We start from the raw sequence: 23,592 nt of genomic DNA, 5'->3' as shown, positions 1-23,592 counted from the left end.
TAAGCAATTTGGCCTTTATTTAATACACAATAATTTTTAATTCCATAGTTTAAAATGCAGGGTCTTCCAGGCATCCATTACAAGGCTTACCTCTTCCTTTACTTGGTGAAACTGGACTACTTTGTACAGGATATCCTCATAATCTTGGATTCTCTCTCTCTGTTTTTGATGGAGGTGAACAAGGTCCCTCAGTTGTTGAGACTTCTCTTTCACAGGGGCTCCTTTACCACTTAACTCTTCTGACACTTTTATAATGTACTGAACCTCATCATTCAGTTGCTAAAAAATTTAAAGCAATAAAGAAATCTAGCTTACAGTTTTTACTTTACAACTGATAATATGAAGATCTAAATAACAAATAACCCTCTCATTTGTTAACAAATATTGATTGTGAGCCTTCCAAAACTCCAGGCGCTGTGCTTGCTTGCTGCTGGGAATATGTTATTCCATCCCCATCTTCTCAGAAATTAAAAGAGAGGCAGAGAGCAATGCAAAAAAAGTGTTGTATTAAAATGGTCATAATAAAATTTTTAGAGTGGTGGAATGGAAAATCAAATATTGTTTCTATGATACTCCAAATATTCTAATCATCTGCTAAGTAAATATATTTTAGAATATTTTATGAATCCCCATAATCACCTCTAATATTTAATAAGGCTAGAATCAGATGGTATTTAAGAGCACCAAGAGAAGACAAGTGTAAAAATATAATGGGGGAATGATGAGAATGAAGCATCAGCTAAACAGCATAGCAGATACGCAGCTTTAAACGGAGTTATGCTGGAATCCAGGAATAGCCACCACGTGGAGGGAAGGATAAAGTGCCTTCCCTTTCACCTAATACTGCTCAGATAGCTCTTAAAGGTATCCAGATTCTGGGGTAGAATTTACAAAGTATAGACAACGTAAAGAGGGAGCTACTATAACATTTCAGGGATGGATCGTGTATCAAAGGTAAATGTAACAGAAATAATTTAGTCTAAGAAGATAATTTGCAGGAAAGTGTCCTAATAACAATGTTCAAGTTAAAATCAAGCAAGTGGGCATCTAATTTACAGTGATAGAGCTAAGGAAGCTTGGTAACGGTCCCCGACTTAGAGAAACTTATGCATTTGCATGTGCGCGCGCGCGCACACGCAAACACACACAAAAAGCATGTAAGAATACAATGCAGGGTATATCAAGCAACCTAACCTGTAGGCTAGAAGAGACATTTTGTAAAAGTATGAAGGAAAAAGTCAGTTCACTTCAGGCTACAACAGCATGTGCCTGTGGGGCATGGTGGTAGTTATGTATAATACATCAGTTTTGTCTTAAAGGAACCTACAATTAGATATTCCCTAAATAAATCTTCAGTCTTCTAATTCTGAGATTCTTCAAAGTCAGTGCTTAGGAAGCAGTGACAGACAGAAGCACAGGTACCCTAATTTTGTAACAAAGAATAAGAATCCAGGCAGAAGAATAATGTGACTGACAATCATTTTTGGCTAAGCTTAGTTTTTTTTTTTTTTTAGCAGAGACAGGAGGAGGGGGTATGGAGAGAGATTAGGAGGAGGGGATATGGAGCAGAGAAAGTAGGAGGGGGTATGGAATGGAGCAGAGACAGGAGGAGGCGGGTATGGAGCAGAGATAGAAGGAGGGGGTATGGAGCAGAGAAAAAAAAATTTTTTTTTTTAGAGAAAGGAGGAGGAGATATGGAGCAGAGACAGGAGGAAGGGGGTATGGAGCAGAGACAGGAGGAGGGGGGTATGGAGCAGAGACAGGAGGAGGGGGTATGGAGCAGAGACAGGAGGAAGGGGGTATGGAGCAGAGACAGGAGGAGGGGGTACGGAGCAGAGACAGAAGGAGTGGGGTACGGAGGAGAGACAGGAGGAGGGGGTATGGAGGAGAGACAGGAGAAGTGGGGTATGGAGCAGAGACAGGAGGAGGGGGTATGGAGGAGAGATAGGAGAAGTGGGGTATGGAGCAGAGACAGGAGGAGGGGGGTGTGGAGCAGATATAGGAGGAGGAGGGTGTGGAGCAGAGACAGGAGGAGGGGGGTATGGAGCAGAGACAGGAGGAGGGGGGTGTGGAGCAGATATAGGAGGAGGAGGGTGTGGAGCAGAGACAGGAGGAGGGGGGTATGGAGCAGAGACAGGAGGAGGGGGGTATGGAGCAGAGACAGGAGGAGGGGGGTATGGAGCAGAGACAGGAGGAGGGGGGTATGGAGCAGAGACAGGAGGAGGGGGGTATGGAGCAGAGACAGGAGGAGGGGGGTATGGAGCAGAGACAGGAGGAGGGGGGTATGGAGCAGAGACAGGAGGAGGGGGGTGTGGAGCAGAGACAGGAGGAGGGGGGTATGGAGCAGAGACAGGAGGAGGGGGGTATGGAGCAGAGACAGGAGGAGGGGGTATGGAGCAGAGACAGGAGGAGTGGGGTATGGAGGAGAGATAGGAGAAGTGGGGTATGGAGCAGAGACAGGAGGAGGGGGGTGTGGAGCAGAGACAGGAGGAGGGGGGTGTGGGGCAGATATAGGAGAAGGAGGGTATGGAGCAGAGATAGGAGGAGTGGGGTATGGAGCAGAGACAGGAGGAGGGGGTATGGAGGAGAGATAGAAGTGGGGTATGGAGCAGAGACAGGAGGAGGGGGGTGTGGAGCAGATATAGGAGGAGGAGGGTATGGAGCAGAGACAGGAGGAGGGGGGTATGGAACAGAGACAGGAGGAGGGGGGTATGGAGGAGAGATAGGAGAAGTGGGGTACAGAGCAGAGACAGGAAGGGGGGGTGTGGAGCAGATATAGGAGGAGGAGGGTATGGAGCAGAGACAGGAGGAGGGGGGTGTGGAGCAGATACAGGAGGAGGAGGGTATGGAGCAGAGACAGGAGGAGGGGGGTGTGGAGCAGATATAGGAGGAGGAGGGTATGGAGCAGAGACAGGAGGAGGGGGGTGTGGAGCAGATATAGGAGGAGGAGGGTATGGAGCAGAGACAGGAGGAGGGGGGTGTGGAGCAGATATAGGAGGAGGAGGGTATGGAGCAGAGACAGGAGGGGGGGGTGTGGAGCAGATATAGGAGGAGGAGGGTATGGAGCAGAGACAGGATTGGGGTATGGAATGTTAAGTAGGGAAAAGACAGGAACATGACTCATTATTTTATCACTCTGAGTGTAAGTGGGAGAGCACAGCAAAAACCCTGGGATGGTGGGAGGAGCCAGGGATGCCCTGGGGACAGGGACAGCACAGTGATAATTTCAGGGGCTGAGGGCTGCAGAGCCCATCCTTGTTCTGAGATGCCTCAATCTAAAACACATCTATACTCTCTAGAAAAATAATCAGTTACTATGTATAATAAATATATTAATTTGCAAATAATTTAATATAAATTAAAATAATCTGATATAAAAATATATTAGACATTTCGTGGCCTTAATATTCATGTATCATCAAATACAAAACAGTGTAGAAATACGGTAAGAAAGACATTTTTACAGTGAATTTTTAGACAAATAATACTAAAAAAAAAAAAAGTAATACACTAAAAAAAAAAAAAAACACACTAGTCTGTTAAAATTAACTAGGTGAACCACAACAGAACAGTTTTTAAATTATGTTCCATTCACCCAAGTCCATCAACTTATGTCTTCACCTGGAACTGGGGCTTCATTTCATTCCATTTTCTCCGTAGATCTAAAATGGTCCGGAGGCTTCCTCCAAGGTCAAGTGCAGACACAGGCATAAGTGCTTCCTGAAGAAGTTTTAAGTTGTGAGTTGTCTGAAATAAATATTGAACAGTTATGCATATGCTTCTTTGATGCTGCCTACAAATCATTTTACTGATGACTTACTGTCATTAGACTTCTCAGTCCTCACGAAGGCATGCACTACCTGGAGTGAGCTCGTGATTCTAAAGCACCAATGAACAAAAATATAAGCCCTGGATTCCCTTTACCTTTTTGAGTTGCTCTTTGAACGCTCCCCACTGCTGTTTCACAGGCTTGTTTTCAATCGTTTTAACTTGCCATGCCACCCGAAGGCAGGAAAGTTCTTCCTTTTCTACCTTCTGGTTCTCCATAGTGTTCCCCATAATGTGCACTTCATTTTTCACATTTAGTATCTCATTCTCTTGTGCCTGTTAAACGAATAATCCATATAACTGTGTTTCTTTCCCAAGAGATAAAACAACTTTGCATGCAACTATTTTAGAAGGTAAAATGTTTTATCACTCCCAAAGCAGGGCACATGGTTCTGATGTTCAGACAAGTCTGGGTTCTTTGTGTGCAGGCACAGTTACACTCCCAGAATCCCTTCTATGCTGAACATCAGGCCCTGAGTTCTTTAAGACTCCAGTGGTGTCAGAATTTACACTTAGGTTCTGGCTATTTCCTGGGGTTTAAGAAATTATTTAATAAGCTCCAGGACCCAGAATTTTGAAATAAGAATATTTTTAATGCATTATATTTAAAGTATATCCCACCTATTATTTTAACATACCTATTAAAATATGTTAAAATCTCAGTATCAGAGAAAAGAGGGGCAGCCTCTGGGGGGCCTCTGTTGTTGTTTCAACTATCTGTTGTATGTATTACAATTATATTAAATTTTCCTTGTGAGTGGTTTCTCAACCTACTCCCTTTTATGAGAACTGAGCTATATTTTATAACTATGATTAACAAGATTCAATATACTATGAAAGATATTAGATAACTACAGCAGGAACCCACCTCAAAATTATATTTTGTATTTATGTTATAAATAGGAGCCGTGGTTGCACAGTAATTAAGCACTCGGCTGCTAACCAAAAGATCAGTGGTTTGAACTCACTGGCCACCCTGACAGAGAAAGATGTGGCAGTCTGCTTCTGTAAGAACTATAGCCTTGGAAATCCTATGGGGCAGTTCAGCTCTGTCCTATAAGGTCACTATAAGTCAGAATTGACTTGACAGAAATGAGTTTTGTTTTGGGTTTTCTTCTATAAAAGTAAGGCTATCTTTCACACCTTATTAAGAAACTATCAATCAAAATGTATTATAATGTATAATTGAATGTAATCTTGGAAATTGTAGCCAATGACAACTGCAAACAGAAGGGTATGGTGGTCTGAGAGAGAGATGCAATAGGGAGAACTATACTAAGATTTGTCAATGTTCAGGTAGCAGGATCTAAGGAAGTGTGAACATGTATTTGGTAGACTTAAGTATTTTGACATCTGATTGTTCTGGTTCAGTTTTCCAGTTTTGAGTTTATATCTTATATTATTGATTTTCTAACCAGAAAATTCCCTTTAGTATTTCTTGTAGTTTTGGTTTGGTTTTTATGAATTCCCAAAACTTCTGTTTATCTGGAAATGTCCTAATTTCACCTTCATATTTGAGAGACAGTTTTGCTGGCTATATGATTCTTGGGTGGCAATTTTTTTCCTTCAATGCTTTATAAAAATCACCCCATTGCATTCTTGCCTGCATGGTTTCTGCTGAGTAGTCTAAGCTTATTCTTATTGACTTTCCTTGGTAGGTGACTTTTTGTTTATCCCTAGCTGCTCTTAAAAGTCTCACTTTATCTTTGGTTTTGGCAACTTTGATTATGTCTTGGTGACTTTCTTTTAAGATCTACCTTATGTGGAGTTTGATGATCATCTTGGATAGATATCTTCTCATCTTTCACAATATCAGGCAAGTTTTCTGCTAACAAATCTTCAACAATTCTCTCTGTACTTTCTGTTATCCCTCCCTGTTCTGGTACTCCAATCACTCATAGGTTATTTCTCTTGATAGAGTCCCACATGATTCTTAGGGTTGTTTTTTTTTTTTAATTCTTTTGTCTGATTTTTCTTGAAATATATTGGTGCCAAGTGCTTTATCTTAACAATCTCACCAATTCTGCCATCCACTTGCTCAATTCTGGTCCTCTGACTTTCTATCGAGTTGTCTAATTCTGTAATTTTATTGTTAACCTTCTTAATTTCTGATTGCTGTCTCTCTGTGGATTCTTGCAGCTTATTAAATTTTTCATTACGTTCTTGAATAACCGTTTTAATTTCTTCAACTGCTTTATCTGTGTGCTCCTTGGCTTGTTCTGTGTATTGTCTGATCTCCTTCCTGATCTCGTTCCCGATGTCTTGAAGAGTTCTGTATATTAATCTTATGCATTCTGCATCTAGTAATTCCAGGAAGGCACCTTCATCCAGAAGACCCCTTGATTCTTTGTTTTGAGAGCTTGTTGAAGTGATCATGGTCTGCTTCTTTATGTGATTTGATATTGACTGTTGTCTCTGAGCCATCTATAAATTATTGTATTTTATGTTTGCTTACTGTATCCTACTTCTTGCTTCGTTTTGTTTTGATACGCTCAAATAGGTTGTTTGAGTGAGTTAGGTTGATTGTTTTCACCTTTGAAGCTCTAATGTCCTGTCACCAGATGGCTAGAGCTGTTATCAGGTATATGAGCCTAGGAGTCCATTCACCCTTCTTGTATGGATTCAGCTCAGGTGTCCAGGTAGTTGGTCATCAAGTGTGCGCTACAGGCTCTGTGCTACGGTCTTAGAGGGGCAAGTGGAATTGGTGTAAGTACCAGTATCTGGTTGTAGCAGAGGGTCATGCTCTGAACAAGACAGGGGGCTGACAACCATCCCTCAAGTGTCTGTGAAGAAAGCACATCCCTATTCCCTACAGTGCACAGGTGGGTGGGTTCTACAGACAGACCATGGGCATCCAATGCTTTTGGTTGTAAGGACTGGGAGTACTAGTTATCCTTGGACTCCTGTCGCAGGTGGCTGGGTGACCTGAATGGAGCCACCAGTCCTTAGGTCCCTGATGTGGGTAAGTGAGGACTCTGATTAATAGGCAAAGCGGTCTCAAAGATCAAACACCCACCTCTCCACCGCATAGCTGAAACAGTTGCAGTCTGCCAACAAGGGCCTATTCTCCTGAAATAGGCCCACACAGGTCCATGCAGGGGGGAAAGATATTCAAAGTTCGTGGACCATTTATGCCTGGACAGGGGCCGCTTCTGTCCTAAGCACTCCAGGTCAGTGGAGCTGGCAGATTATCTTTTCCCCCAATTGTGAATTTATTCCTTCTTCAAGGCTGGGATAATGGCTCAGAGCACTCAGCAGGACCTCTCTCAGGCCCAGAGAGATCAACAGTCACTGAAGCCGGCTTGGGGGCTGGTGGCATGGTAAAATATATGCAAGTACTTAGCTTTTGCCAAGGGTGCCGTTCTTCTCTGGTTCTGGAGGTGTGAGTAGGCTGTGTGGCTCGCTGTCTCTCCCTGAGGAAACTGCAGCCAGAATGCTATCGTCAGCCCACCGCTGTCACTCCCGGGAATGGTACCTGAGGGTTTCTGACGATTCAGGTCCAGCAGCTCCCCTCCACTTCTGAACTGTCTCTCCCTCACCCTGCAGCTCAGTCCGTTTTCTAACTTTACCTTTGATGTTCAGGGCTCCTAGCTTGTCATAAATATAATCATTTCACTTGTTTTTTCAGGTCTTTGTCGTAAAAGGAATCATCGGAAGCGTCTGACTACTCCACCATCTCGGCCCCGCCTCCTCTCAGACTTAAGTATTTTGGCCACTCAGGAAGGTTAAATAATTTTGCCACAGTCTAGTTAGTAAACACATTCTATTCATTTTACTTTTGTGACACAGCATGGAAAATTCTGCCATAATTTGTTCAAAATAAGGAACTAAATTATCCATCTTCTGTTTAGATTCTATAGAGTAAATGGTCTTCCAATGTCTTGTTTTCCGAGTATCTTGATAACAGGAAGGCAGTACCCATGATAGTAGACTTGAAATTCATCACTATAAATTAATAAATTGGCACTTTCATCAAAAAGTTTGCCAGGATTTGGGCTTGAATCAGTTTCTCCTATCTTGATGATTTCTAGATAACTAGAAAACTTTCTATTTCAACTTTGAAAATATGAGCCACAGTAATCCAATCAACAGAATGGAAAATGCCAGCTGGCCCTCTTCCTTCTTAACAACTAAATCTGTTATGTCCAAACTGTCCAGAATATATGAGAATAAAAAATGTTTTTTACTTGCTTTACCAACAATTTCATTTCTCAGAATGTCATTGAGCCAATAAAGTTAAGAGCCTTAATTCTTGTCATTCATTTGGAACTTATGTGTCATATGACAGTTATAGAAACCTTGGGGTTAAGTGACCATGTTTACAGTATCAAGGAAAGAGAATACCCACACATGTAGTAAACATACGCACTACTCCTAGCAACTAAATAGGCATTTAAATACCATGACAACCTAAGTTTATTTAGAACATGGATACAAAACATAACTTGGAGTAGGTAGGTTCCTCTTAAATAATGAAAATCTGACTGTACAAACTTTGTTGTTTTGTTGTTAGGTGCCATCGAGTCAGTTCCAACTCACAGTGACACTCTGTATGACATAACGAAACCCTATCCAGTCCTGTGCCATCCTCACAATTGTTGTTATGTTTGAGCCCGTATGTTGCAGCCACTGTATCAAACCATCTCATCGAAGGTCTTCTTCTTTTTTGCTGACCCTCTACCAGGCATGATATCCTACTCCAGGGATGGGAGACTTAAACATTCTAAGTAATAAGTAAAACAAGTAATCAAAAAAATAAATAAATAAAACTTCTGTTTCTATGTAGGATGGAGTAGCTGGCGGCAGAGCAGTGCTTCTGTTTATCAACTAGAAACTCTGGATAAAATGCAAAAAAACATCTATTTGAAGGCAGCAGAAAGCTGCTGAGGCAACAAGATCCAAAGAGGCTAAGACTTTGGAGAGAAGAAAACCTGAGAGAGGTGAGCTGACCTTTAACCACTTTTACCCCATGGGCTATTATACATAGTGACAGGATAATTGGGGCTTTAACGAAGAACAGGGAAACCAGCAGAACTTCTGTAAGATACTTGGGGTTTGTATGGGGCTTCGAACATAGTTGATCCTTTCCTAAGGACTGAGGCTGTGCAGGGCACTGAATTAAAAACCTAAGCAAAAACCTCTAAAAAGCAGAGTGGAGTGTTTCTGCCATTTTGCAATACAAAGATCGGAGTTCAAAGCCTTCCAGAGGCAGAAATCTCAGAAAATGCACCAAGCTCTGTCGAAAACCCTGAAGAACCAAGGTGAATGAGAGGTACACTGAGCCTTGCAGGACTACACTCCACCCTCAACTTTGCACAGCTCCTGATTGGATTAAGTCATCTCCCAGCAATCCATCTTACTAGGGAAATAATTGTGGACCCTCTCTCTAGAAGAAGATAACACCATCTGGAGCTCCTACAGTTTTCTCAGACACAATGCCTGGTATTTGATAAATATTCACTAGTCCTGCTAAAAGACAGGAACACATGACCAGAAACCAAGAGAAAAAGTAGACAGTAGAAACAGCTCCAGATCCAGATGCTGGTATTAGATGACACGCACTTTTAAATACCTATGATTAATATGGTTCTAAAGAGTGTAAGAAAGGTAGAGAAAAGAAAAGACAATAAAGAAAATTTTATCAGAAATTTTGATCTAATAATAAGGAACCAACTGCAAATGCCAGAACTGAAGAATAAAATTTCTGGAATTAAATTCAGTAATAACAAGGATAAAAAAATGTACTTTGTAAATACTTGAATTTCCTTATAAGTACAAATTAGATGGAAGATGTGCTGAACCAAGTACAAATTAAATACATATATGTAATATATATAATATCAAAACAATGAATGTTCCAAATGAATAACTTGATTGTTTTTTAAAATAAAGCTCTTGCATAAAATAGAGACATGGACAAATTGCTTAGCAAGTTGTTCCGGGTGCTCAAAGATGATATTAGATTAATTGTAATTATTTAATGCATATATTGTTCCCAAATACATGGAAAAAGAACGGTCTTCAAACAACAAAGGTGAAACAAAGAAGATCAAGAGATCAAGAGAAAATTGTACCTCAAGCTCCAGACTAAGATTAATCACATCCCAGGGTACTGAGAACATTGCAGATGTCAGTTATCTTTGAAAATACACAGAAGATAGGAGAAGGGCCAGAAAATGAGAGAAAGGAATGGAAAATGCTCTGATTTTCAAAAGGGGAAAGATTTGGGCTACACAATTTACAGACTGGTAAGCTTCACAATGAAAACCAGTACAATACGTTTATCACTTATCAAATAGCTTGTGAGCAGTTTGAAAAGAATGCACTGATTGCTAGGAGTCAACCTAATTTATGTTGTTAGGTGCCAACTCATAGCAACCCTATGTGCAACCTGATGTATGCCAAATTATATTTACGAATTGATAGGATACTAGGTAGGTATACCTTGTTTTGAGCGGTGTATTTGAGAAAGTCTTCCATTATAGTCTTAAGAATAAGAATGTGAAATAGTGGTTGAATAGAAGTACTACTAGGAGTGTTCATGATTATTTAAAAACTGGTTAATCAACTGATTGCTTAATGGCCTGGAATGCAACATGCCCTTTAGACACTTCTATTAAAGATCTCATTGCAACCATAGAAGGCATACTTATCAAATTACAGAATTAAACCCAGGAGGGATGATAAATATAGCAGATAACAGGTAAATCATGCGTGAAGACTAACAAAATGAAATTAAACAGGAATGAACAGAAAGGCCCACATTTGCTTGAGAAAGATGGTGATACAGATATGAGAGAGACCTAGCTTGGCAGGAATTTCGATAAAAACTTTATGGAAATTTTACTCAATCACAAGCTTAATATACCCCAGTAAAGTGAAACCAAACCAAAAACCAAATCCAGTGCCACTGAGTCAATTCCAACTCATAGCGACCCTATAGGACAGAGTAGAACTGCCCCATAGAGTTTCCAAGGAGTGCCTGGTGGATTCGAACTGCTGAACCTTTGGTTAGCAGCCATAGCACTTAACCACTATGCCATCAGGGTTTCCAGTAAAGTGAAATTATTACTAAAAATGTTAGCATAATCTTAGCTGTCATTAGTAAAGAATAACATGCAGATTATTGTTCTCCGTGCTGAAATACTGTTTCATTTTTTTTTTTTTTGCTACATTTTATGTATGATTTTGAAAAACCATAGAGAGTCCACGGGAGGGAGATCAGGGTAGAGACAGAAATGAAGCTAACTCATAAATGGTAGAAAGGATGTGTATATGCTTAGCTGCAGGAAAAAACTCAGGTTAGAAATAGCAATTGCTTTCAACGTCTCAAGGACTTTCATATATGAGGAATTAAATGTGAATACTTTTTTTTTTTTTTGACCTGTGTAGCTACAGAGGGCTAAGACCAGTTATGAGGGTAGAGTTGATTTAACATTTTAAAAAAATTTTTTCTAGCATTTGGTATTTTCCAACAATAGAATCAGCAGTTTCATTAGGAAAATACTTGAGGTATCAAAGGAGAGGTGGTGTAATCATATTTTAAGAATTTTACAGGGAATTTTATATGGGTCAGTGGTTGACGTGAGGCTTCTCTAATACTTTACAGATATAACTCAGGACAACTAAATGTAATGGAGCATCACTATAAAAAAGAGCTGCTATAGCAAAATATTTTTCAAAATGGCGATTCATCCTGGACTTTATTTTTAGACAATGGAAATTTTATACAGACCTTGTTGCAGGCTCTCAACATAACTCAGAACGTTTGGCTGGACTATGTAGTAATAACAAAGGTGCATTCGGATTGTAGGCACTCCATCTTCTTAATAGTTAGAAGAGCCGTCACATTATAAACTAAAAGAGATCTAGGACATCTAAACGCTGTGCATAAAAATGCTGGGCTTCAGGCCTGCTTTAGGTTGACTGAAGCTAAAAAGGACTTCCGAAGCCAGCAGTGCTAACTAATAATAGACAGTTGAACTACTGAATTTATAATTTTTTTACTTTGACAAGTAATCCTTGCAGAAGGTGTGACTTACTTGATATTATTCTTACCATGTATATTAGATTAAGGAACTCAAGCCCTAGGTCCTGGGTGAAAAAAGTCTTCTTTAAAAATAGCTGCCACTGTTTCTCGGCTGAGTCACACCAATACTTGGCTTTAGCATCATCCTCTTCCTTCCAAGACATTTCAGTTTGGTAAAATTCCCTTAGGCTCTGAGACTGCTCCTCTACCTAAAAAAGAAGAATATAAATGAAAGTTAAGAACATTTAAAATATTTTTAAAGGAAAAAAACACTGGATTCCAATAAAAACCTACACAAAAATTAAATTGACTACATTTTCAGAATTTTAAAAATAATTACTAAATATTCAATTTATTGAAAAGACAGGAAAATCTATTTAGTTTGTTGGCAGACGGGGCAACCACTGGGTAGTAAACTGAGTGGACAAGCTTATTACCCATAAGAACTACTTACTGTAACCAAAATCATATTTATGTACTATGTGTATTTGTGTGTTATAATTTGGGGCAATTTATATCAAAGACCAGTGTGGTTCCATCTAAAGCTAAGCTCCTAATTCAGAAGAAGACACACAGAGAAAATCAGGAATACAAGTCAGGAAGAAATGTAAGCCAGTGAAAGATTATCAGTAATTAGTAAGTCACAGAATTTGCTTCTCATCAGTGATAAACCAGAAGAAAAGGAGTACAAATAATCGCTAATTTTCTGTATAAGTATTAATATTAAAATGCCTCCATGAGCTAATCTTACTGAAATACCTCACTTTGCCTCCCTAGAATTTCATATTCTCATTTGCTAACCAATGTAAGCAGTGTTAGATTATTTTAAATCACTATCCTTGAGCAGAGCTTATATAAAATCAAATGTGCCTGTAGAAATGTAGATTAATATGTAATTGGATGATATCGGAATAACAGAAATTATTTAACACAAGTTTTTATGCCTTTTGAATGATAATTAATGGCCAATAGGGCATGATTCAGGTTGCTTATAACTACTAAAAGGAATCTAAACATGGTAAAAAATTTCAGGCAATGGCTAGTCCCTATTTCAAAGGTTTTAATAGCATTCTTAATTTAAATGAACTTAATAGAAGAGCCTGGAAATGCTTCCGAGAAACTGAAGCTCTCTCTTCATTTCCCATATTTCATGTATCCACACCTCTATCCTTTGCCAATGCTTGTTCACTGTGCCCAGAATACTCCTACTCGTCCTTCACAAATGAATTAATATGCAACTTCCTCCATGGAGCCTTACAGCTGCTAACCAAAAGGTCAGCAATTCGAATGCACCAGCCCCTCCTTGGAAACCCTATGGGGGCAGTTCTAGTCTATCCTATAGAGTCGCTATGAGTCAGTTTAGAACTGACTCGACAGCGATGGGTTTGGTGTTTGGTTTTGGTTAGTATGAATTAATCATTTATTTCCCTGGGTTCCCAGAGACAGTTCTGGGAGAAAGAGGCCCATAAGCGAATCATTACAATACAAAGACAAGTATATACACAATGCCAGGGGCACACTGAGGTGGGGTCACCAACTCTGTCTAGGGTATATAAGAAAGAACCTCCCAGAGGAAGTGACATTTGATCTGCATCTTGAGGAATTATTGCCCAGAGAAGGTGATTCCAGGTGGAAGGAACAGCACGAATAAAGACACAAGTGTGGAAACACTGGCTGGTTCACAGGGCAGTAAATGATCTTAATGTGGGTAAATGTCAGCAGGCACAAACTGAGTCATGAAAAAGGGGCTAGACAGGTATAACTGTGCTGGGATTACGCTGGCCAGCAGGTTTCAACCTTGTTTGTGATTATTTCCATTTAGTTTGAAACAAGTGACAGCTACCACAATGACTCAAAATCAGCATGGCAATCATCAGTGCTTCAACAGGGTGGTGCGCTACAGGTTGTGGTGTCAATTCGATGGGCTGCCAGTTACACAATTCTGAAAACATAAACTTTAATCCATCTTCCTTTCCACCTGCACAAAAAGTCTCCTTGAATGAAAGTATGTGAAAGTAATGTCATTACAGGAATTCCCGTGAATCTGTTCTAGTTTATTTTTTAAATTAATTACTAATAAACTTTAATACTTTATCAATTTTTGGAAAAGTTATTTGCAAATTGATTCATAAATTAGCAGTTGTCGAGTGGCATCCAAATTTCAGGAAGTAATGTGATCGGATTTGCTTCAGAATGGTCTTTTGCTGCAAAAAAGGAGGAAAACATGAAAGGGAAAACTGTAAGAGGCCAAGAGAATAGAAAAAAGGCAACTTAGCATTAAGCTAGACAAAAGATGATGAGGACCTGCACCAAGTAAGTGATGGTGGAGATGCAGAGGAAGAGAAGTTCATAAATCTCAGGGTAAAGCTATTAGGTTATAACTGTAGACCAAGAGGAAGGGAGGAATGGAAAACACAAATTTGAAAAATTAGAAGATGACTTGTGGATCTAGATGTAGGCATGAACAGGGAGGGACTGATTAGTGCTAGAAAGGGACTTCACTTTATAGGAAGACAGGGGAGGGTGGGTGAATGGGGCAGTTTGGAAGTAGAAGGAAATTAAGACAGTTATCTTTAATGGCTTCAGTTTTTTCTGGGAAGTTTATTATGATAAAGACCTGGGCTGAGATTTAGGGATACAAACTAGAGTGAGATGTTTGAAAATTGCTACTGAGTGGAAGCCAACTAGGGAGCATATGTGGTACCCAGCTGAGGCAGGGACCCCAAGTGGAACTTGCTGGCTCTAAGCTGATTGGTACCAGTGCCAAACAACACAATTTTATGATTTTCCATAGTGGCATCTGGAAGCTTGGAAAGAGAAGCTGAGTAAAGTGTTATGCTGATGTACTACTGGAAATTGGCTAGGTTAGTCAGGATGGAAGGCAGGGAGTTGAGGGGATGGAGAATAAGGTGGAAATGAATAACCATGAGGAAAGAAGGGTAGCCATGGTGGGGGTGATCAGTGACAGACTGGGAGCATTGCCAGCATGAGGCTCTTTCAGGAAGAAAAACAAACTTACTGAAAGTAGGGAAGATGAGAGGACATGAGGTTTGTCTGAGAAAGTGTCATCTGTGAAGCTAAGGTCCCAGCCCTGGGAAGACTCCTGGTCCACAATGATCCAAGTGGGCCATGAAAGTAGATGCTTAACTAGATACCAAGATGGTCCATTTTTGGCTGGGAAGACAGAGAAAAAGCATTTCTTCATACCTCCTTATCCCAATTAACCACAAAAGTAAAAATGAATAAAAATGTTCATAAACAGGATAATCATGTCACTTGAAATGCCTGCTGAACTGCAAGAGTCCAGGGTGAAGAAGAACTAAAAAGAAGCTAGAAATGCTAAAAGGTGAAATAAAGATGTGGAAATGGAGGCAACGGTTACCTGAGATTTTCAGGGACTGGGCATGGACTTCCCTCAGAGTTCTAAGAATTCAGAATATTCTAAAAGGAGACCAGACAGAGGAGATTATGTATGTGGGATGGTGGTGGTGGGAGGCAAGGGCGAGGGCGTTAGGAGGGCAAGAAACAGCTGCTTTCACGGGAGGAGATGTGATGATAGAAGCAGAGGTCAGAGAGAGATTTGAAGATCCTATGATGCTAGCTTTGAAGATGGAGGAAAGGGCCACTAGCCAAAGAATACAGGAAGCCTCTAAAAGGTGGAAAAGGCAAGGAACTCCCCTAGAGCCTCCAGAAGGAACCACACCCTAACACCTTGATTTCAGACCAGTGAAAGCCATTTTGGACTTTTGACCCCCAGAGCTAATAAGATAATAGGTCTGTAGGATTTTAAGCCACTAAATCTTTGGCAATTTTTTACAGCAGCCATAGAACACTGATACATCTAGTACAACCCTTTCAGAATAAGGCCTCAGAAGAATCTCTCAGAGGTGACTGGTTAAAAGGCATCTAGCAAGACAGACTTGAGACTGGGCCCAACATACCCTGATTTTAATGTGAATTTTAAATGAACCATATGAATTGCTTAGCTACTCAAAGAGATCCATGGTTTAGAAAGTGACTTATTTTTAAGTAATTTTGTTCTCTCTTTAGGATACTGTAAATATTTGCAGGACATAGTAAAAAGTGTTCCATTTTTGTGCATATATCCACATACACATTTGTATTACTTTTTTTAGTAAAACAACTTATTCTTTGAATCTTTGTGTTAGTTTATATGCAACCTCTTATGGTGCCTTGGAGTCCGTGGGTAGTGGAAACAGTTAATGTGTTTGGCTGCTGACCAAAAGGTTGGAGGCTCAAGTCCACCCACAAGTGTCTTGGAAAAAAGGCCCAGCGATCTACTTCTTAAAAATCAGGCATTGAAAAACCCTATAAAGAGTTGTTCTACTCTGACACACATGGGGTTGCCTAAGTTGGAAATGACTCTATGGCAACTGACTGGTAGGGTGCCTTGAAGAATAAAGAAGGACTTGTAAGTGAGTTCATGCACTAGGGGTGGAGAATATGGAATTTTCTACCATGGCAGAGCTTATCTTCCCACAGAAAGCAGGAAGAAGGGAGATGGGCAGAGGCCACCTTGCTGAAGATGACAAGTGCATAGGTACCATACCTCCTCTGATGACTTTAGAAATGCCACATGAGTTTGCAGAATTCGTAACCTGGAGCCAATGCTTTGGCCAAGTATTTTTAATTCTTCCTCTAGCCATTTAGCTTGAGAAGAAAGTGATGCCACTTCGTCAGGTCCAAATTCACTTTTCTCTGTCATGATTTTTGCCGCTGCTTCTAATTCATGTGATGTTTCCTATGAAAGCAAAGCACAGGAGTTCAGAAGCAGACAGGGGAATCATGAACATTCACATTTCATTACCTTCTGTATATCCACCTTTTACGGTTATTAACTGAACTTATACCAAGACTCTTCTTAACAAAGGATAGGCACACCATTCAAAATTTAAAAATAAAGGCACTGTAAAATGAAAATCACCTCAAATATTCTTTAGCTCTATCAGCTACGCTTGTTATTTAGAGCATTCTGTTTTCTGTATCACAGATAGAAGAAAATTTGTTTGGCACAAAAGGTTGTAAAGCAAAATGCCAGAACTGTAATTACACTTAAGAATTGCTTTATGAAAGTTAACAACAGATCTGGTAAATTCTTAAACTCATTTTGTTACACGAAGAGTTGGCAAATTTACAGAAGATATTTCTTCATTTTTAAATTTACAAAATGATATTAATTATACTTACGCAGTCTTATTTGAAATTCTATCTAGAAGGGTTTTTAAAGAAATGTAGGGAGAATGTTACATATTAGATCTAAATGACCTAAAAGAGTAAGTGATTTTGATGTGGTCTGGAATGCTCTCCTGTTTTCTTTTGAGTGCAATTTCTGGCATGTGAAAACTAACCATTCATTAGGTGGATGAGTGGATACTGTAGGCATTACATATACAGTTGCTACAGAAAAATCATGTAAAATTTCATTTGAGACCAATTTAAGAATCAAGCAAAAATGAAAGGAAAAAGCTTCACTCCCATTTGCAGCACAGAGGGACTGCTTCCTTTCTTGCATTTAATATGCGTCCCAAGTACTCCACCTAATGAAGGTAATTTTAATTTACAAGTGCTGCTTCAGGATAGCACTCTGGGAAAGAGGGGAGCAAATGAGTTTCTCCCAGTGAAATTCCCTCCCCCACTTTGAACAATTTTAAAATAAAAAAATGGAATTGAATCCAGACATAATTTTATTTTAAGCATTTTTAAAAAGGAATAAAAAACATGCCATCAAGTAAGTTATCTTTTAAAAACTGGTTCATCTGTGAGTTTCAGAACGAGGTTGTTTTTATTTGCCTGCTAGAGTCTTACAATAACGTACATTACATTACTTCTGCCAATTTTTTGTTGCAATTTGCTGTAGCAGAAAAGCATAGAAAGTCTTAAAGAAGCACCCTCCCTACTTCCTCTGGCATGCCCAAAAATGTCGTTAACATCGACCAGACAAGGAATAAGAGCCAAATATGCGCTTAATTCCAGGCAGTAATGCTGAGTTTCAGTGAGCTCATGCATCGTAATAAACACACATATAAGTATAAACGATTTAGACACGTATAACAGTAAGAGTTTTTAAGTCATCCTTCGCTACAATATTAATTTAGAATCACAATCCTCAAGAAAGCTAGGATTAAGAGAAATTATATTTATAAAATCATAACCACAATAATGATTATTAATTTATTTACCTTAGTTTGGATATCCAGTTCCAGATATTTACTCAAAATCTTCTTTGATTCAGACAGACTGGAACTGACATCTATTGGATTGGAAAGTACTGGACTGATTTTCTGAATTGTAATTTCCACCTTTAAAAATAAAAAATATATTGCAATCTTAGTACTGTATATTTGCATGTATGTAGTAAAGATAAGTATTACTCTATATATTTCCATTATACTTTAAATAAATAAACTTTAAATACATGCTGTCAATTTTCATCTAAAAACAGTTTTAATTATTTCAGAATTTCATATTTAAATTAATAATGCTGCTCCTTCGTATGAGGAAGAGTCCTAGTGGTGCAGTGGTTAAGAGCCTCGGCTGCTAACCAAAAGGTCAGCAGTTGGAATCCACCATCCGCTCCTTGGAAACCCTACTGACCCAACAACAGAGGGTATATGTTTAACATATTTCTTTTATTAACAGCAATGAGATATATGCCATTATTCACATCCTCTAAGAACTTATCTACATTACCTAGAAAGGACAATGCACTTGCCAATACAGCAGCAGAGATGACTTCATCTGATTCATTAACTCACAGTCATCCACTGTATGAATGGGACACAATTTGCAGTGTACATTCTGAAGTAGAGGTCCTAGACCAGAACCCAACCTGTGGGTTACTGTATTTAGAGCTGAGGGGCTCTGGGGTGGCACCCAACGCTATTCACATGATCGTAAAGCACAAGAACACACTAAACCCATTTAATTGTTGAATTTATGAGACTATGATTTAATCTCAGCACAAGTGAATAAATGAACAAGGAACCCTTAGTGGGTTCTATTCCATTCAAGTTACTTCCTTCATCTCTTTGCTCTAATTAGAGTTCATTCTTCGGAGTCAAACTGACTCTGAATTGGCAAGAGGAAAAGTAGCAACAGCTGTCTGAGTTCCTCCTGTTTTCCACTACCACTAAATTAGTTCCGGGTCTCAAGCTCTAGGGAATGTGGGTACCCCACAGCTGCACCATATTTGGAATCTCCCTAGATCCAGGCATCAGAACAAGCCTCAAATTCCCAAGTTTTTGAATCAGTAACAGGTGGGGAGGCAATTTAAATAGACACATGGCTAGCCCTTAATGTCAGTTATAGAAATAAGGAAAGACATATATTTAATGCTCACTCCTGTGAAAACTACTAATTCTACATATGTAAGTCCAGACATGCGCATCCGTGAATCAAATGAAAACATCACTGAAAGTGTGCGATTTAGCTTAAGCAGCAAAGTTTGTTTGCATTAGTATCATTGATATAGTACCAGTTTTTGTTATATATCCCACCTACAGGTAATTCATTATTCACTCAAATAACAGCTGCCTGACTATCCTCCTTTGAAAATAGAAAATAAAATTCTCCTATCTCAAGCCATTTTATTCACTTTTTAAAGGGGACCTTCATGTGTGTTTTTATTCAGAATGACCATGTCCTTTGCATGGGCACTGTTATTACCTAGAAAAATCTGAATTCATAATTTTTGGTATCAGCTAATCAATCAATCTAACTTATCTATCTAACTATCTATCATCTATCTATCTATGGCACTATGTTAACTGGAACATGTGCATATTGGAACCAAGCACAGATCTATGCAAGTTGAAGGTATAATTCCAGTATGTTCGTGGTTCAGTTAACGTGGTACTGTGTAAAGTGAGAACAATCTTTGCGTATATATATTCAGGGCTGGTGTGAGCAGATAGTGTTGTATACCTATTTTTGCATCCTGGAGCAAGAATGGTTGATGAGCAAGAGTGAATTACAACTTTGTTTTGTTCAATTATAGGACCTAATGTGGAATGTGAGAAGCCTAAGGAGACAAGCCCTTATCTCCCCATCATGCCCACATACTGCAGTTGGCATATGTCTGTTATCAACAAATTAGAAAAAAGCTACTTTTGCAAATGGAATTAGAGCAGTTGAATTTAAATACCAGCTTTAGGAGGATACATTTATGTTACCTTCCTTAGGTAACCCTCCACTGAGGCTATTAATTGCTGTTTCTTTAGAGCGAACTCCTTGTGTGCTGAACACTGTTCGGTCAGATGATCCACTCGACTCTGAATGCATCCTATCATCTCACGGATCCCGGTCACCCGAGAGCTGAACAGAACAAGCCAGCTGTTAGTTCATTTTACCCCAGTGTAGAAGCAAGCCCCAAGAACAGGGAACATTTGAAAACAGATCTGCTCCTTCATGTAGGAATGAATTGATAAAAGTTATCAGCTTCAGGATCATAACAGTTAAGCAGCTATCTACAGTCCTGGTATAGCAGACAACAAAAACAAATTATATTCCTTTGTTTAAGTCAGTCAGTCCTGAGGGACTAGGTGAGTTATGAGTTTTTATAACCACAACTAATTTTTTCTAAAGGTTTACTTGTTAATATTTCTCCAAGATATTTTGATATGTTTATGGCAAAAAGCACAATATGTTTGCCAAAAGTTTTCCTGGGGGTGTTATTTAAAAGCTTAATTTATCTAAGATGCTCTTTGAATAGAAATGCGGATCAGCCAATTAACAGAGCATTAACTAATCTAAAAGGGTAAAATATTTATGTAACACACCAAGGTCCTTGTTCTTGATGGTTATGAATGTTCAAGGCTGTTTTCATTAGATGAAATTCAAGTTATCACCAACAATTAGGAAATCAAATGTACTAGGTCACAAAAAGAAAGTCATTTTTCACCAGCGATGACCTCATGAGAAAAAAAAAAGTTACGGTGAAGAGTTTATAAAATGAAAATGCCTTTAAAATAATGAATGAACTTTGAGTTGAACTCCAGTTATTCTACTCTAAAGATACCCTAGCAGGTTTCCTAGCCAGCTCCAACTTGGTCATATCAGCAATGCAAGGCAATGAAAGAAGGTTGCTGATGGACTGATCATTTTTTAATTTAATTCAACGTAACTCTCAAACAGAGCCTGTGCTATTTATCAAGCTGAAATCTTTAATTTTTCCTCAGTCATTTTCTTCAAATACTAATAAAGAGTAACACAATAACTCTTAAATTTAATTGTCCAGAGTTTAAAAAGATTGTAGAATGAGGTACACATTTCAGTAATTTTACCTCAAATTATTAATTTATGACTCTGTAAAAAAGAGTTTAATTAGTAATGAAAGGAGGGCAAGATCCCAAATGACTGAGACGTAAAACACCTCATTGGAATGACAAAGAGGCTGCTTAAGAGATGAAAGTTCATCAGTCAGCTTGAGAATTCTCTGGTTTCTTAAATGTGCCTGGGACTCAGGTGCATCCTATGGGTACCACTGGCGTCCCAGACAAATTTAATTGGGGAAAAATAAAATCACTGTGGGAAATCTTATCCTTGACACATAATGTTCTGTGGTATACTTAAAACTATTAGGCTTCCATTTTAATACTCAGGAACAGTGAAGAGTGTAATCAAGAAGCCAGGAAGTTCTAGAAATGACTCTTATTACACTAATTTCACAAAGTCTGCAAAAGCTGTGCATTAGTAGTACTAATGGTACTTTAATCGAGTTTTAGACTTTGAGACATTATATGCTAAAAAGGCACGTAAAAGCTTAGTGGTCCTACATACTACAGGTTCCATGTTTTTTGTAGAATACGGAAACCTGCAATGAGGAAAGATAAAGTGGCACTGTGGAAAGAAGGTATACAGAACAAAATTTGTGAAATACATAAACGTGCTGGAAAGAAATATTGCTGGAAATGGCAGAAAGGCCCCTTACTACAATAAAAGGAATTTAGAAATGATTAATAAAATTCAGAAAGATACAATTTGATATATAAAAAAAAAAAAAAAACTGCATCGACCAAGATGAAAAATACTCCCACCTCTGAGTTGCCTGAATGTGGTTCTACCCAGAATGCTCTCTGCATCTACTGCAGTCAGATGACATTTTACTCACTAACCTTGGAATAGCGCCTTCCCTGACCCAAGGAGGTATAGCTGGGAGGCGAACATAGACTTCGAAGAGTCCTAGGGAAACCAATCCTCAGTAACCAAGTCCAGCCAAGCCTCTTGGTGCCTGTTTGTTACTCTTTTTACTCTGTGGCCTTTAAAAAAAAACAGGGCTGTCGACCAGCTTTTTGGGCTTAACCTTAAGTCCCAGCTGTGATGTCTCCATTGAGAGGTCAGACCTACCCATTACTTTGACCCAGACTTGCTCTAGCATCCCCATCCCCTCCCAAATTACCCACTTGAATCCCTGTTTTGTCTTAATTATGGTGCTCTGACTCAATCTTCAGATGGAATCCAGCCTCCTCTTTGGCCATTCACAGATAAAGCACTCCCTCTTCTGGAACTGTCACTTAGATGTACACTGCCATGGAAAATAATGGACTGTGGACTTACGCTTCTCATAACTTTGCATATGTTTGCATAGAATGTTACATAATATTTCATTAAATAGTTACTATTTAATGAATTACTGTAACAAGTACTTTCAGTCCATTACATGTGTTATTTCATATAATTCTTAAAATAACTTTTAATGGTAGGTGTCATTAACTGCAATTTTTATCTGAAGAAACTGAAGCTTCTGAGGCAAGATAATTTGCCCAGAGACACACAGTTAGGAAGCAGCAAAGCAGGGATTTAAAGTCATACCTCTTCGATTTCCAAATCCATACATGTATTATATTTAATAATTGTTTACTGAATTTATTTTAAATCTTAGTTTTCAGAACACTTTTCTACTCGAATTTCAGGAGTCATAAACAAGACTTCAGTTTTTAACTATTAAAAAAACTATTAACCCACTGCCATTGAGTCGATTCCGACTCATAGCGACCCTACAGGACAGAGTAGGACTGCCCCATGGAGTTTCCAAGGAGCACCTGGCGGATTCGAACTGCCAACCTCTTGGTTAGGAGCTGTAGTACTTAACCACTACACCACCAGGGTTTCAAAAAAAAAAACCATTACTACTACTAATAAAATTGTTGAGCACTTACTATGACATCACTTAATGTTTTACATAGTCTTGCTTCTAATTCTGATCACACCTGTGAGCATGATATAATTATTATCTGCATTTTACAGATGAGCAAACTGGAAAACACAGAGGCTAATTAACTTGCCAAGGTCATAGGTTTATTAATTAAGTGGGAGAGCCAGGATTTGAACCTGTTCATCTGATCCCAGAGTCAACATTCTTTACAACCCTCACAGTACTTTCTATGGATCTGTGAAACAGCATGACAGGGGGATGGGTAGTGTTTTACTCTAAAGCTTCTTATTCCCTTGGGTTGAGTGTTGATGCTATCAGAGAAACAGGACAGTCTTTTGAAATTGGCTGGCTTCTCCAGGTAAGGCAATGTCTGTCTGTAGTTTGTGAAGTGGCCACTAGAGGGGCCTGGCGCCTTATTAAAATTACATACCTCGAGTGTCCAGCACTGAAAACAGAAATGGGGAAATAAAACCAAATTCAAGCATTCTTTCCATAAAACCATTGTTCTTTAGCAACATTCATCTTTCATTTAGATGAATCACAACCAAGCACACAGGATCTC

The 23,592-nt window shown here is 39.1% G+C and overlaps 1 protein-coding gene across 1 annotated transcript in view; it reads right to left on the bottom strand.

Moving 5' to 3' along the window:
• The window catches only part of CCDC141 (coiled-coil domain containing 141), a 230,846-nt gene that overhangs the window by 53,067 nt on the left and 154,187 nt on the right, over positions 1-23,592 (bottom strand). Inside the window, exons 9-15 of the mRNA XM_003405968.3 lie at positions 20,050-20,191; positions 18,058-18,177; positions 16,428-16,619; positions 11,887-12,066; positions 3,925-4,104; positions 3,622-3,747; positions 91-279 (exon numbers count right to left, since the gene is read on the bottom strand). Coding sequence (XP_003406016.2) covers positions 91-279; positions 3,622-3,747; positions 3,925-4,104; positions 11,887-12,066; positions 16,428-16,619; positions 18,058-18,177; positions 20,050-20,191 — 1,129 coding nt within the window. The remainder of the gene's footprint in view (positions 1-90; positions 280-3,621; positions 3,748-3,924; positions 4,105-11,886; positions 12,067-16,427; positions 16,620-18,057; positions 18,178-20,049; positions 20,192-23,592) is intronic.

The sequence above is a fragment of the Loxodonta africana genome, chromosome 6, assembly GCF_030014295.1.
Source record: "Loxodonta africana isolate mLoxAfr1 chromosome 6, mLoxAfr1.hap2, whole genome shotgun sequence".
Classification (NCBI taxonomy): domain Eukaryota; kingdom Metazoa; phylum Chordata; class Mammalia; order Proboscidea; family Elephantidae; genus Loxodonta; species Loxodonta africana.
The sequence above is the reverse complement of the archived record's forward strand: the minus strand, read 5'-3'. Positions and strand labels throughout refer to the sequence as shown.